The sequence below is a fragment of the Corvus moneduloides genome, chromosome Z, assembly GCF_009650955.1.
Source record: "Corvus moneduloides isolate bCorMon1 chromosome Z, bCorMon1.pri, whole genome shotgun sequence".
NCBI classification, from domain to species: domain Eukaryota; kingdom Metazoa; phylum Chordata; class Aves; order Passeriformes; family Corvidae; genus Corvus; species Corvus moneduloides.
The window spans coordinates 75,397,593-75,412,943 of record NC_045511.1 but is presented as its reverse complement, the minus strand read 5'-3'; the positions used below and the strand labels follow the sequence as shown (position 1 = coordinate 75,412,943).

The following is a 15,351-nucleotide window of genomic DNA, read 5'->3' as shown; positions in this document are numbered from 1 at the left end:
CACAATGTCCAAATGTGTTAACCTGCATATCCAGAGTAATCCCAGGAGCCTTACAAGAGGACAGGAGTTCCATACTGACACAAACACACATGTATAAAAAATCCTTGTCAAAGAAAATTGTACCAAAATACATAAAACAACATGTAAGCAGCCAGCCTCGATCTGGTTCTCGGTCCGGGGTCTCGTTTAACACAAAGAAACAACTGCTACAAGCCACAGCTTACATGAATTTGTGTTAATACTTTATTGAGAGAAGCAATTCTGTAATGTGTAGTATAGATAGAACATCCTGAAAGCTGAGGCTGAACCCATCTACTACCACCATCTGTAGAGACAGGGCTCAGACCAGGTATTTCAAGCAGCTCTGATGGATCACCACCTACCACATGGAGAGAGGAGGAAATGATTAATCAAGTCCTGAGAAAAACTGTTGCACCATTTAGGCTGACATGCTCAGAAAATGTAGGAAAACTGGAGAAAGTTTAACCATAGCCTTATTATTAAAGCCTCCTTGCTCTGGCAACAAGCCAGGATAGAAGTTCTGCTAGTGCTACCAGCCAATTATTTGAGTTTTGTCCTGAACTGAGAGCAGAGTTATGGTTCATTGGAGTACTCCATGCTAATTGCACTAAAGCTGCTCAGGCTGCTGGAAGAACCAGGCACTGGGTCTGGCCACATCAAATCACCTTCTTGAAAAGGAGAAGGCACAACCTAATTCACTCATTACGAAAACCAGGCTCTGGCTATCTGGAAGGCAGAAGAAATTGCCTGCATCTGTCTCCACACCCACCTTGAGCAGCTGTAGAACTTCTTAATAGAGGAGGAACAGCCTCCAGACAGGTTTTAAAGCCTGATGGCACAGTCACAGCCACAGCAGGGATGGGAACAGGAAAAGCTGCAGTAGAATGTAACCAATCCTTCCCTGCGACTCTAAGCAAGGTGCCTCGGGAGAACACCAGTGCACAGAAACCACTGCCTTTAATGACCTCCTGCGTGATCCAGGGTTCCGAGGGATCCAATGGCTGCCAGAACCACAGGGCACCATAAGAACTCCACACCCCAAACGGGTTTTACTACACGATCCTTTTAACTGAGAGGGGGAAATACCAACCGGCATGAAAGCCTTTGGAAGGGTGGACCCAACAACCAAAGCACCCAAACCATGTCTGTGGGGAATGGCTCACTCAGCAGCTGTAGCAGGTTCAGTTTGTAAACGGGGCAGAAACACCAATTAAGTGTAGTGGTTTGGTTCAAAATATCCATTACTTACTTATTTTCCTTCTGTGAGATAAGAATTAGGAGAAAAGCAAAGCAGGCACAAAACTTAAAAGAATACAAAGAAGTTTATTAACAGACCTAAAAGAAAGGAAAAAAAGTCAGACTAAACCTTCAGAACACTTTCCTCCCCCCACCTTTCTCCCTTCTCCCACTGACAATGTAAAAAGACAACCCTTGAGATTTTCAGTCGATTTACCACCTCTATAATAATCTTTTTCAGTTCACTTAGGGAGAGGAGTCTCTCTTGCTCATGCTAGGGAGACATCTCCACAAGAAACAGTTCTCTCATGGCTTCAGTGTCACAGCAAGACAGCTGCCTGGGTTGGTTTTCTGCTCACATGTGAAAGTCCCTTCCCTCGTCTTACAGCTTTCCCCACAACTGCTTTCGAGGGTCCAATCTTGAGCTACTGGGGTACCATTTTAAGGATGAGCTGTTCAGAAGGAAAGGTTCTCTTCACCTATCTCTGGGAGCATCTTCACCTCTAGAACAGAGGTCTTCTTCCCTGGGAGCAAGGGTCCTCATCACTTTCATTTCTCTCTGTTCAAGATTCTCATCAAATCACAGCTACTTCAACATTTGCTCATTTCAGCACAGGTACTTTTGCTCACGATTGCAATTTGAAAGCTCTACCCCCCCCCCCCCATGCTTCATGGAATTACAACAGGTACTCTGATGTCTCATAGTCCATCACCATGGCTTTACAACAGAATTTCAGCTTCTAAGCTTGAAGCATCTCCTCTTTCTCCTCACTCAGGGTTTCCACTCTTCCTTCTTCACTGACTTTGGTGTCTTTATGGTGTTTTCTTCACTTGCCTTCACCTTTCCCTTTCCTCTGACCTGGGAGAAGATTGATGTCTGCAGGCTTCATGTGTTCTGGAGAACCTTACAGCACTAAAAGGGTTAATCTCACCCGGCCAGCAGCTGGAATTCAGCTGGAATTCGCCTCTCGATGTCGGTCACCCAGCTCCTGCCGGGGTCCAGAGCAGAAGCAGCTGAGGTCTCAGCCCAGCCCCGCCGAGCAGGGCCCGGCCCGGCCCCGCTGGGCCGCCTGCAGCCCCCCGTCAGCTGCCCGAAAGCCAGAGGCAGGAGAGCCTTCCCAGGGTTTGTTCTCCCCTAACTGTGGATCACAGAGGCGTGCCAAGCTTCTTAAGTGGCTTTAAAGAGAGCTGCCAATATTCAAAGCAGCCAGGTGATTGGTTCTGTTGGGTCTAGAGGAAGCTGTAAGCACCTCTTTGCAAAGAATCACTTCCGTGGCTGATGGAGCCCTCTTGAACTAAAAACTCAAACTATGCTAAACCATGACAGGAGCATGGGTGTGCGGGGAGGGAACACTACCCTCTCATGTAGGATGGAGATGGTGCTGAAAGCACCTCTCATCAGCCAGTGTGTCACCCATCAGCTCACAGCTCACACCAAAACTGGTTGTTCCCATGGTCCTGGCACTTCAGCCAGGAAAATCCGACCATAGGAATTTATCCGCAAACAAACTGGAGGAGAATGACACCTCACACCATTGTGCAAAACTGAGACAGAACTCAAAGCATAACCAGCCATGAATCACAGAATCACTTCATGGATTGGGTTGAAGGGACATTAAAGATCACCCAGTGCCACCCCTGCCATGGGCAGGGACACCTCCCACTGTCCCAGGCTGCTCCCAGCCCCAATGTCCAGCCTGGCCTTGGGTACTGCCAGGGATCCAGGGGCAGCCACAGCTGCTCTGGGCACCCTGTGCCAGGGCCTGCCCACCCTCACAGGGAACAATTCCTTCCTAGTATAAATTTTAACTCCCTCTTTTAGTTTAATACCATTGCCTCTCATCCTCTTGCTATCTGTCCATGTAAAAACATCATTCTCCCTCTTTTTCATAAGCCCCCTTTAAAAGCTCACAAAAGGCAGCCATGAGGTCTGCCCAGAGTCCATGGAAAGGCTCTCCACATCTCCTCTCAGGCTGAGAAGAGCCACCAACCACAGGGGTGTGAAAGTATTTATGAGATACAGGCAAGAGCATTTGGGGATTGTACAAGGCTTGTTAATGAAGTGCAGGAACCAAAGGCAGGGAAACAGGGCATGGAAGAGGTTTGAGGAGTAGCTTTTGGAAACACAGAGGTAAGGGGATACAAGGGGATAAAAGATCACATGTAACCAGACTGATCAATACACTTGTCTGGCCGTGATCCACACATCACCACCACTACCCATCCTGCCTTCCCATCAAACCCCACTTCTCACTCCTTTCCTTGTGCATCCATGGAGCTCTCAGTGCCACTTTCTGCAGCTGGGACCAAGAAGCCACAGGTCCCTGCAGTGCCAGCACCAAACTGGAGAGGTGGGAGGTGTGGGCCTGGCCTGGGTGTGTGACCACCAGCCACGGCCAAGCCAGGCGAGCCAAGCGCTGGGGATGCACCAAGGCCAGGCTGGATCAACAGAGACCCCGACTTGGCTGCTGGAGGGCACCAGAGACACAACCCAGCTTCTGGGAACACCACGAGGTTGGGCAGCTGGCTGAGAAATGACTTTGCAGACCTGTGTGTGCCCAGCTAAAGCCGAGAGCAGCACGGGCAGCTGCAGCAGCTGCGGATGGAGGGTCCAGGAGCAGCTCCTGGGCAGCTGCACAGCTCAGTTATTTCCTGGGGGGCCCATCCTGTGTGCATGTACTGAATGTACCTCTCTGCCTCACTGCCAGCCCACCAGAAAACACAAAATCATGGTTATTAAAGCACCAGGCCTCAGCTAATAAAGCTTCACCGAGCAAGGCATTAGTACAAGGCAGCTCTGAGCTGCCACACCGAGCTTACAACCCCTTGCAAAATACTGTGTAAAATACACAGCAAGGTGTGGCTACAAATCTGAGAGAAAGCCTTTTTGCTTGTTTGTTTTTAATTTTAAATTGCCAGTTAGAGGGCAGTAGTTCCTCGTACACCTTAAACAGTGACCCAGATAAAAGAAGCATTCCCATTTTCCTCCCTGCTGCTCTCCCACATCACCTGTGCAGTGAACAGACCTGGAGGAATGAGATGGATTAAAACTAAGCTGGCAATAAATAAAGAAAGTATAATTCCTTTTCAAATCAGTTTCCCAAATAAGTTCATACTTGTGCCTGCATGAAAGAAGGGTTTTCATTCCCACACCTGGTAAATTTAAGACTTTGGATTAAGTTAAAGTAGAGAAGTCCAGTAAATTTTATTAATACTGCATCCATATGAAAGAAAAAAAAAAGCATAAAAGTTTTTGAGCAAAAGGCAAGTAAAACCCTTGAAATACAGAAGAATTTGTAAGAGAAGGTGATAAATATACCTCAGTGTATTGAGGGTGAAACAGATTTTTTCAAAAGAGAACAAGTTCTGGAACAAAGCCAAAAACAGGACTTCCAGATGCAGTCACTGACAGAAGAATTAGGATTTGCCAGGAATAAATCCTCCTGCTCAAAAATGTAGCTCAGAAGAAGCACACCACACTCTGCCACCCTGGATATTACTGAGAAACCAAAATACTGAAAATTCAAGTAAAATGGAAGGAGAAGAAGAGTAAGTACAGATGTGGAACTGATAATGAGGTCCCATTAAAATATACTGGATTAAACATCCCAGTTCCAGCTCAAAAGCCAAATAATCCCCCAGATGAGGAGAGGGCACTATGGACAGAAACAAAGGACAATGTCACAGCAGAAAAAATCCTTTATTTATGTACTGGCATCCAAATAAATTACTTATTTACCCAGAGTGGGCCATGGGATGCACTAAGATTGGAGCATCCTTTTTTCAATACTTTGCTTACAACTTATAAAGTAAATAAACATGGAAGAAATTTTGACAGCTACAAACATGTACTTGGCCAAAAAGGAAAAAAAAAATCATGAAAAGCAGTCCAAAATCAGATTAATTAGATTTTCTATATGCCAGTCTAAGAAAACATAAAACCTCAGCTAGCTCGATTGCATTGCCTCAGCTAACACATGGATTACCACAGCTCCTCGTGAGGATAAAACCCTCTGGAAAGCAATTCAATAATTGCCTTTCTCAAATGCCAGTATATTCACACAGAACAAGATGTTCCCAGGTCTGTTTTCAGTTTAAGAGTAGTAGAAATCTTCTCAGTGTCTCCTGAAATTTGTAAATAAGACACCTGAGATACTACAAAACAGTATGTTTAAAGCGCTAGATAAAATGTCATTCAGCAATGCATAACAAAAACCTGAGAGAAGGGTCAGAGATGTCTTAAGTTAGACTCAAATGAACAGTGACACTGAAGAAGTTGCCAAAATTTCTCCCATTTGTCAAAAATACAGATAAGCTCAAGGGAGAAGGTCTAGATCATGATGCAGGCAAAATTCAATCCCTAAAGAAAATCTCTGCTATTTTGTTTAATTAAGTTGGCAAGAAAAATCTTACACAATAGTCTAATACTACTATTTTAGCTTCTTTTTACATATCTTCAGCAAAAGACTCAGTGGTTTAGTAACAAATTAGAAACTCCAAGTTGTTCTGCTCAACACAATGTAAAACAAACAAAAGCAGCTTCCAGTGAAGTAGAAAACCATTAGAACAAGAAGGTAACCACAAAAGGGAAGAGAACTCCATGCTTACCAACTAAATTTTAGATTTTTTTTTTTGGTCATTTGTTGGAATTCTGTTCAAGAAAACACAAGAAAGCCATGTCCATATCCCTGGAAAACTTCCCCAAGAAATTTAGATACGTGTACAGAGAAGGTGAATAGAAAATCCCCCAAATGACATAGGACTATGAGACCGTCCCTCACAAAGCTGTCCACACTTCAACATCACCAGGAGGTAGGCCCAAATAAAGGGGAAACAGTCGAATAGCAAAAGGGATGGAGATAAAAAAACCTGGTCTCAGTTACCTCAGAGACCCAGCTGTCCTCTAAAGGCCGCAGTGACAACTTCCTGGTGGAGGTAAAAGTCAACCACCCCGACCCTGAATGTCACAACCAACTTCTTTGCAAGTTCTCACTATTTTCAGCTGTGTATTGTCTATCACTGGCTTGATTTTGTGTCAGTTTCTACCCTGAAAATTCATGTGTGACACATTTACAGAATGAACTAACAGGAGAAGTGGTTTAACTTGTGTTACGAACCTCTTCTTGCTTACATGCCTTTTACACCAGACAGTGGACCAGAATCCCACAATCCTTGAGGTTGGAAAATCCCTCCCAGCCCATCGAGTCCCAGCTGTGCCCGATGCCCACCTTGTCCCCAGCCCAGAGCACTGAGTGCCACCTCCAGCCCTTCCTTGGACACCTCCAGGGATGGGCACTCCAAACCTCCCTGGGCAGCCCCTGCCAAGGCCTGAGCACCCTTTCCATGGGGAAATTCCTGCTGCTGTGCACCCTGAGCCTGCCCTGGCCCAGCCTGAGGCCGTTCCCTCTCCTCCTGTCCCTGTTCCCTGCCAGCAGAGCCCGACCCCCCCGGCTGCCCCCTCCTGCCAGGGAAAGGTTGTGGCAAAACTGAACTCATGCTGCAAAGAGGGAACCCCAGGATGCTGCTGTCCCTGAATGCCATTACCACAAGGCAGAAGCCCGACTCCTTCCTTCACTCCCTGTTGGTCGTACTCCACAGAAGAAGCTGTCCCAGGCCACTGACAAGGAGGCTGTCCCTGCTCTGCTGCCCCGCCGCAGCACAGAGCTGTGGCTGTCACACATGGGGCACAGGCTGAGCTCCGAGCCCCAGGGACCCCCAAGGCATGGAATAATGTGTTCACCCAGAGGGTACCAGGCAAAAAGTGCTTCACAACTGCCCACCCAGAAGGGGCTCTCCTGGGAGAGGACAGGGCCCGGCTCAGGACATACCAGCACCAAGAAGAGGATGCAGATCCCAAGGCTGGATGTCCAGGCAGCACAAAACCTGCAGTCCCAGGGCCTCATTTCACAAGCTTGAAATTAAAAACTACTAGCTGCTCGTGTTCAATTTTAGTTCTAAAGCAGAATCACTTGTGTTTACATGGCTCATGTCCTAAGCAATTTGGGAGCTGCCTGGCTCCTTGTGCGTTACCATGGCACTGCAGATTAGCTGAGGTGAGTGTGGATGGGAGGAGGCTGCAGAAAGTGCATTTCAGCAGCGGCTTTGCCTCCGCACACCATTCCATGAGCCTTCAGGGAGACAATTTTCATTAGATTACACCTAAACCGTGACCACTCACCACACAGACCTCCCCTCAGGCAAAGACTGCTGCGTGGCTGAAGGTCCTACCACATCTCTTTTCACAAAACTGGGGTTCAGGTGATTCAGAACTTCAGTTTCAAAGTCAAAATTTTATTTGTCACACTTTATCATCTTAATGGTTTGACCTCCTCTTTCTTACATTTACTTCTCTGTAAGAGTTTTTAAGGAAAAACTAATTTATTCATCTGTCATATCATTAATTTCCTCATTCCTATGACACACTTGTCTCTAACAGAGGATTAATCCTAGAGCTTGTTTCTAATAAAAATCATGTTCTTCCTGAAGTAATTTCAACTGCAGCATAATTGCTTAAGAAAGACAAAAGACAGGGAAATAAGCACTGAATGTTAAAGGTGGTTTTTTTCCCATAACATACTCATGAATTGCAAACAACACACAACTAATACATGTTAACATTTCTGTTTGGAAGGTGGGTTTTGATGTATTATCCATTTATCTGTAACAAAACAGATCAGAGGGTCACAAATCGAGTTCCATACCTCGCTTGGTGAATAGCTTCTACCCACTCATCTCCATCAACCTCATCCTCACAACGCAGCTCCAGCGGCTTCTGCCCCTCATGGCCAAAGAGAACAGTAAAGTAATGCTGCAAATCAGAACAAAGAAAAATAAGGTTCAGAAACTCCTAAATGAAAAAGATATATAAAATTAAAAAACAAACAAAAAACCAACCAAACAAATAATACAAAACAGAAAAAACATCCCACCCAGAAAAAAAAAAACACTAAAAGACTTTCTATACTCAGCCCAAAGTGCTGTCAGCCCAAGGAAGATGTGTTTTAAGTTTTAGTCTTGAAACATGGATTGGAGTTGAAAATACCCTGAAAATATTCCCCTGTGAATCAAGGTAATAGCTTTCATGTACTTACTGTTAAGTTATTGTTCTTAAACTTCCACAAACAAGACTACAAAATATAATTCCCTAAAGAGCTCCTACAGCCAAGTACAATAACAGAAATACAGTGGGGTGTCTGTAGATCTTCTCTCTTGCATTTTTTCACCTAAAACTGTCCTCACAAGCCAGCATGGGGCACCAAGCCTGGAACCACCACCTCCTCCTCCAGAGAATGCAGACTGAGCACTGGCTCCAGCTTATTCCCCACCTTCCCCAAAGAACAGGGACTCTTCTCATTCGTCACACTCCCAAAACATTTTTGCCCCTCTCTCAAGAAGCCTCAGCCATAACTGTATGGCAGCAACCTTTTTTTTTCACAAGAAAATGCTATTCACACAAAAACTGTCATATTCTCATTGGCATTTCTTGCATGAAGGGCATTGCCCAGGTGTGTTCCACAGAACTTTCAGGGAAGTTTTTGCTACTCTCAGAATTATTTGCTACTCTCAGTATTATCTAGTGGGGAGGGGACAGCCACCAGTTATCTACGTTAGCTCCCATTTCACAGGGACGGTTATTTACAACCCTATTTTGAATAGTTTGTGTACTAACTTACAGCCAGGGAGCAAACAGAATTCTTCCACCTCAGATGAAAACAGGTCAGAAAATATTCTACCTAAACACACACCTTTAATTTCCACAGTTGCCTTAAATGCACCCTGTAGAAATCCAGACGTTTCACAGGCAGCAGGACCAGTGAGGGGCCTGGCCAAACATAAAAACATCTGGGTTTGGGTCTGAGGTCATCCAGGAGTAATTCTACCTGAACTTCTCTGGATCACTCCGGTCTCTTCATTGCCCAGAACTACCCTACCCCTCTTCACCTCCACACCTGTGCACAGGGAACAGAAATTCCCATCTGGGATCTAACAGACAAACTTGAGCACTCATACATTTGACCTCCTTTTGGGTAACATGAGTACAAAAAAGGAATTCCATAAGGAGAAATTATTCACTTGTGCTAAACATCATTACACATATACAAAACACTTCTCATGCAGAAGACCACCAGAACTGCAGGATTGCAGACAAACACAACAGAAATGAGGCCAAATCAGAAGCAGCATTCACATTTAACAGGCTTTAACTGAAGGAAGTTCAGGCTCAGATCTGTTAAGTTTCAGAAATAAAACAGCTCCAGAGCCCAAAGGAAGGTTAATATATGAGTAGAAGAACAATCTTATAACCTGAGGGGCATCAACAGAGCATATCATTTAAACCTGAATGCTGTGAATAGAAAAAAACATTTACTCAGGTCCATAGGATTCTCCACAGCAGTGAAAGATAAAAACTTTTAGAACAATACAGTGCAGTTGAAAATAACCTACAGCACAGTGAAAAGTGTAGCAAGATTACACACAAATGTGCTCTGTTTATAGAGTGGAATAGTCTATTTTAAAAAGCATATTTAAAGATAAATCACACTGTTCAGCACTGCATATTATGTAACAAGTTATTTGTGTTTCATAAAGCTGTTACATATAAAATTAGAATAAAGACACAAGTGCAGACAAGCACTGGATTTAATCCCATTGTGTGGGGATTCAAGTTAAAGGGAGAGACAATATCACAGTCCTCCCTACTTTTGAAGTGCAGCAACTCAGACCTCTTTAGAGCAAGACTTCCAGTGATCTCATGTCGCAGAATTTAAACTCAGAGGTGTGCAGTTACCATGGTGACAGGCACGCTAGAAACACACAGTTAGACCCAGAAAATGCACACATTTAAACTAACTTAGGAGGCAACCACAGTAGGTCTGGACCCAATGGCAAATAAAGCTAAATTATAGAAGACATTTGTTTTGAAATCACCTACATCTGTCACCCCCTCAAACAGGCATGTTGCACTCAAGCATCAGTATCAACTCTCACTTCATTTATCCAGAAATAGTCAACTCTAAAGCAAGAAAAGTGCAAGAAAAATATCATAACATGTCTCTAAAAAGAATCTCGAAGTAATCTTTGAATTCTCTTTTCAAAATAAATGTTGCTTACTTAAAAAAACTAATTTACTACAAGAAAATAAGATGGTATCTGTGATGCACTATTACATTCTCCAGTAAATGCTGTATGTGAGTGGGCCTGTATATATAATTACACAGAGACAATATAATTTTAACACTGCCATTCAATGCTAAACAGTTCAGCTCCTACATCACTGCAGCACAGTACAGGTAAAAACCACCCTTCTGCATACACACTATCAGCTTCCTGAAGGGAAAACAGTAAATATTTAAGCACTGTAGCACATATTTACATCAACTACCCTTATCACCTTCATCATCATGTCTGTTGGATAGCAGGAAGGCATTTGTGTTTCAAGTTCAGCCGGACAATTTTGTTGTTTATCCTTACTCTGAAAATCCCTGGACTCACAGGAGGTAATACGAACAATCTGTATTTTGACATAAAACAAATTCAGTAATTTCATTTCAAGGTGTCTTTTCAGTATTCTGGTGCACACAAGTGAAATGGCAAGGATTTATTTGAATAAAAACACCTTTGGCAGAGTTCTTCAAGGTAAAGCTTGAGAAAAAAGAGGAGGGAAGGCTTCAGGTACCTTGCCCAGGTATGAATGCATGACTGACAGCCAAGGAAAGAATTCAAGTGTATCAAGAGCACTGTTGTGTGTCACTGCTCTGACTCGTACTTGGGGCTAACCATAGTTTCTCCCTGCAGTGAAAAGAGGAATCAGAAGGAGACAAGGAGCTGCTGCAGAGACGAGACTGAAGCCGGACTCAGGCTCTGGGTGAAGAAGCCCTGCACCAGAGCTCACAGCAGCTCACAACACAACTCTGCCCTTATAAAACTGCCCAAGGGATGGCAGTGCTCAAAACAAGGCAGCAAAACCTCCACAGTTGCCAACATTTCCCCTTCAGAGGGGAAAAAAAACATTGTTCTGATCACAAAAAAAAATCAATCAAACAAACAAACAAAAACCACACACACAAAACAACCCCACAGAAACCAAAATCCAAAAACCAACCCCAAAAGACCCCATACCAGAAAAAATCAACACAAATGATACATGCCCTGTAACAGAAACACTACTTTTAGGACCGCCGAGGTCAATTAGTGGTGATGGCTCAAACAGCCCCGTGACTGAGGGACCCAGAGGAACAAGGACTCCCACAGATGGGCTGGTACCTGTCACAGGCAGAGGAACTGCTACTCCAGGGAACGTCACTTGGCAATTCCACTGCGAGCTCCTGCCTTCAGCTCCTCGTAAATTTGGTCAGCTTTGTCCAGGAGACAAAGCTCACACTGGGATAATGACGCAAGTGTCAACAGTGCTTTTGATATCCCACCCTCCCATCAGCAGGGCCAGTTAACATGTAAATTATGCTCCAAGGGACACCAGGGTGACACCAAATTGTGCTGTACTGCGGGCTTGCAAATGGTGTGTGTGGTGGCAGCGGATAACCTGCCCATGATCTGCTCTTCCCTAAGCTTTCCTTACTAAACATAAAACTAATTTATAATAATATGCTGTAAAATTATAATTTTAAAACTTAGTTTTGCCATGATCTTGCTAGGTGCTATCTCCTATTTTTCACCAATTTATTGCAGTTTTGGTTTAACTATTCAAGCCAGGACAATGACAGTAAGTTAAAAAGAAAATTCCAGGGGTCAATATTGATCAGAATGGAAACCAGAGATGAAAAACAGTGAAAAATTTGTCTCTGTACCAAGATTGCTACCAAAACACTAAGAGCCTTAACAAAAGCCTGTGTTCAATGTGAGGCAGGAGGAAGCTAAATCATTTGTTGTGTATTTAAGGCTTATATTCACTACCTGATGTTAGCAAGAGCATGTAGTAAACCTTTGATGCTGAAAAAGGTAGCAGAGGTGATTAATTAAAATCTAACATGACAAGCTAAAAATATTTCTTGTTCTTGACTTCTAAAGACATTTTCGTTTCAGAATCTGGGAGCCTGTGTGCAACCTGAAATGCAAGTAAATGACTGAGCAAAAGAGAACAATCACTGCAGCAAATGAAAACTCAGTAATCCCAGAAGGAAAAGCAGCAAACTGCAGTCTAAATCAAAGCAGCTTATGCTATTCAAGGACACATTAATTCATGAAGTTTTCAGATGTGTTTTACTGATAGTATTTTGCACAGCTTCTCAAAAACAAAATGTGTATTCTGTATTTCTTAGATCCTGGGGAAAGGGAAGGAAAAGAAGGGAAAATGTTGGGAGGAAGGCAGCATCTCTAGAAGGGAACAAGTGGACAAGGATGAAGGTATTGAGGTGAGGGAAATGTCTGGGGGAGAAGGCAGCAATCCCTCACAGAGACTAATCACAACAATGTGAAGTGTCAGGATAGGGGGGAATGGTTTCAACGAGAGGAGGTTTAGATGGGATCTTGGGCAGGAATTGTTCCCTGGGAGGGTGGGCAGGCCCTGGCACAGGGTGCCCAGAGCAGCTGGGGCTGCCCCTGGATCCCTGGCAGTGTCCAAGGCCAGGCTGGACACTGGGGCTTGGAGCAGCCTGGGACAGTGGGAGGTGTCCCTGCCCATGGGCTGGCACTGGATGGGATTCAAGGTCCTTCCCACCCAAACGGTTCTGTTATTCCATAGTTCTGTCACCAGCATGCTGGTGGGAAGGGAGTGCTCCCCTTCTGCCAGGGAAGATTCCCCCATCTTGGGACTTGCTGTGCCACCACTACTGGCAGGAAATCCGCAGCCCACTGTTGTTAAATTAGCATGAGAATGGAATAATGACAGGACTGAGAATTCATTTTAAAGTTTCCAGGGAGATCGACTGAGCCAACGCATTTCATGCTTGTATCACACCAATTAGTAGAAGCTATAATGAGAACAGGATTAGTGGACATCAGAATTAATACGATGTACTCAGGAAAAGTCAGATGGTTTTTGTACAAGGATGGCATCTCCTGTAAACCCAGGGGAGCTCTCAGAAGGGTCAACGAGTGTTTGGATTGCAACAAAAAGGTTTTCAAAATGATTCTGAGAGATATTTAGGGAAATGCTTAAGCATCTAGGACTTAAAAAAAAAACGTCACTCCACAGATGAAAAAAAAATAAAAAGGAAACAAAAAATCTGATCAAAAGCTAGGAAAGAGAGCTGTAATATTGGACCATCTGTCAGTTCTTACAATGGAAAAAAGTCATCAAAGGACTTCCTCAGGGAACTCTGTTGAGGACTGCGACAGGCATTACAACGGATGGCAAAGTTTGTAAATTATTTAGGATAGTAATGATGAGAATCTATTATTAAGAACTTCAACAGGCCTGAGTTACGGGACAGCAAGATGGCAGACGTAATTAACTGTGCACAAATGCAAAGTGACACATGAGGAAAAACATTCCAAGCTTCACATGTGGAAAGATGGGCTTTGTGCTTGGTACCACCACTCAGGGACAAGATCCTAGGAAAAGTTCCATGAAAACACCATCCCAATGCTCAGCAATGCCAGAAGAAGCAAATCAGAGCACTGGAATGACTGGGAAAGAAACAGAACAAAGTGAACAAGGCTGTTACACTATGAAACATCCTGAACACTGTGGGTACTTTTGGACTTCTCACACAGAAAGGGCAACATAAATTGGGAAAGGTTCAGAAAAAGGTAGAAGTGGTGTGGAAAGGCTTGAGTATGTCCCAACTGGATAAGCAAAAACTCAGTCTGGGACTCTTCAGCACAAAGAAAGGACAAGGGGTGATGGTTTTAAACCGAAGGAGCCAATTCAGACTGGATATCAGGAAGGAGAATTTTACATGAGGATGGTGAGGCACAGGCTGCCCAGGAGGAGGTGCATGCCTCATCCCTGGAGACATTCAAGGTCAGGCTGGACAGGGCTCTGACCCACCTGATCAAGGCGAAGATGCCACAGATCTTTGCAGGGAGGATTCGACCAGGAAACCCTTAAAAGGTCCCTTTCAACCAAACTGTTCTGTAATTCTACGGAAGGAACAACTCTGGGGATTCAACAGGAGTCTGCAGAACTGGGAGGTGTATGAAGTGGATGAATAGGGCTACACAGGTCTATTTCTTTTCCAATTAAAAAGTAAAAAAATCTATTAAACGAAGGTCAGAGAAAACAGCTTCAAAACTAACAGAAGAAAACGGCTCTTCACAGAACTGGTGATAGTCTGGGGTTGCTCTGTGACAAAGGAAGTGGTAAATGCAGTGACAGGGATGTGCAGGGAGAGCAGAGAGCTCACTGTACAGAATTTCTGGGCTAGCAAACACACAGAATTCATGTATTTTGAATGCAAACAGTCCTGAAGCTGAAAATGACTGGAAAGTCCTTTTAGAGGAGAGGGAAGGGGAAAGTAAAATAAGTATTAAATAGATGCCTTCCCCAGCATGTCCTCATGGCCACCATGTGGGACAGGTAATTAGAGCAGTTGGATCTTTGGTCCACCCAAATTAAGCCTTTCTCATAGTCGTACAGGAGCTAATTAAAACTTCCCTTGTTGGCATGTGAGTCCTCTAAAGCCTTCAGATTGCTTTGCACCTGATTATAAACAAGAGGCACTGGTACCTTCATGAAGTGCTGGCTCTTACAAATTTTCTGGGGTTTTTCTTGCAGATTTTGGGTTTGATTTTGATTCTCTAAAAAAATAAAGAAGTACTTTGCAAACCTGGTAGAGAGACACTGAAGTATTCCAGGTTCTGTGTTTCCTTCTGGTGACACCTAGGGATTAAGGAGTTTTTTTATCATTTTAGTGTTACTTCATCATCCCTGATAGGTAGAAATCTGATATTGAACACAACTACAGAGAAAAAAATTCTAGGGGTACATGAGAATAGGGCCTTTATCTGCCAAGAGCATGTTAGAAGATACTGATTTAGATCTCCCACACTGAGGACATTCAGAGATGGGCTGTAGTATCTGCTCTGGGTTTAGCTTTACACTGGACAAATACAAACTACCTTGTACTGGGTGGGGGGTGAGATGGCTTGATGTCTCCTTTGTTCAACCAATATTGAATTAATCGAGTGCCAACC

The 15,351-nt window shown here is 44.0% G+C and overlaps 1 protein-coding gene across 4 annotated transcripts in view; it reads right to left on the bottom strand.

Annotated features, from left to right (window-relative positions):
- RASGRF2 (Ras protein specific guanine nucleotide releasing factor 2) overlaps positions 1-15,351 on the bottom strand; it is a 117,079-nt gene that overhangs the window by 71,638 nt on the left and 30,090 nt on the right. For all 4 annotated transcript variants that reach the window (XM_032095774.1, XM_032095775.1, XM_032095776.1 and 1 more), the window contains exon 2: positions 7,959-8,065. In XM_032095774.1, the coding sequence (XP_031951665.1) occupies positions 7,959-8,065 (107 nt within the window). The remainder of the gene's footprint in view (positions 1-7,958; positions 8,066-15,351) is intronic.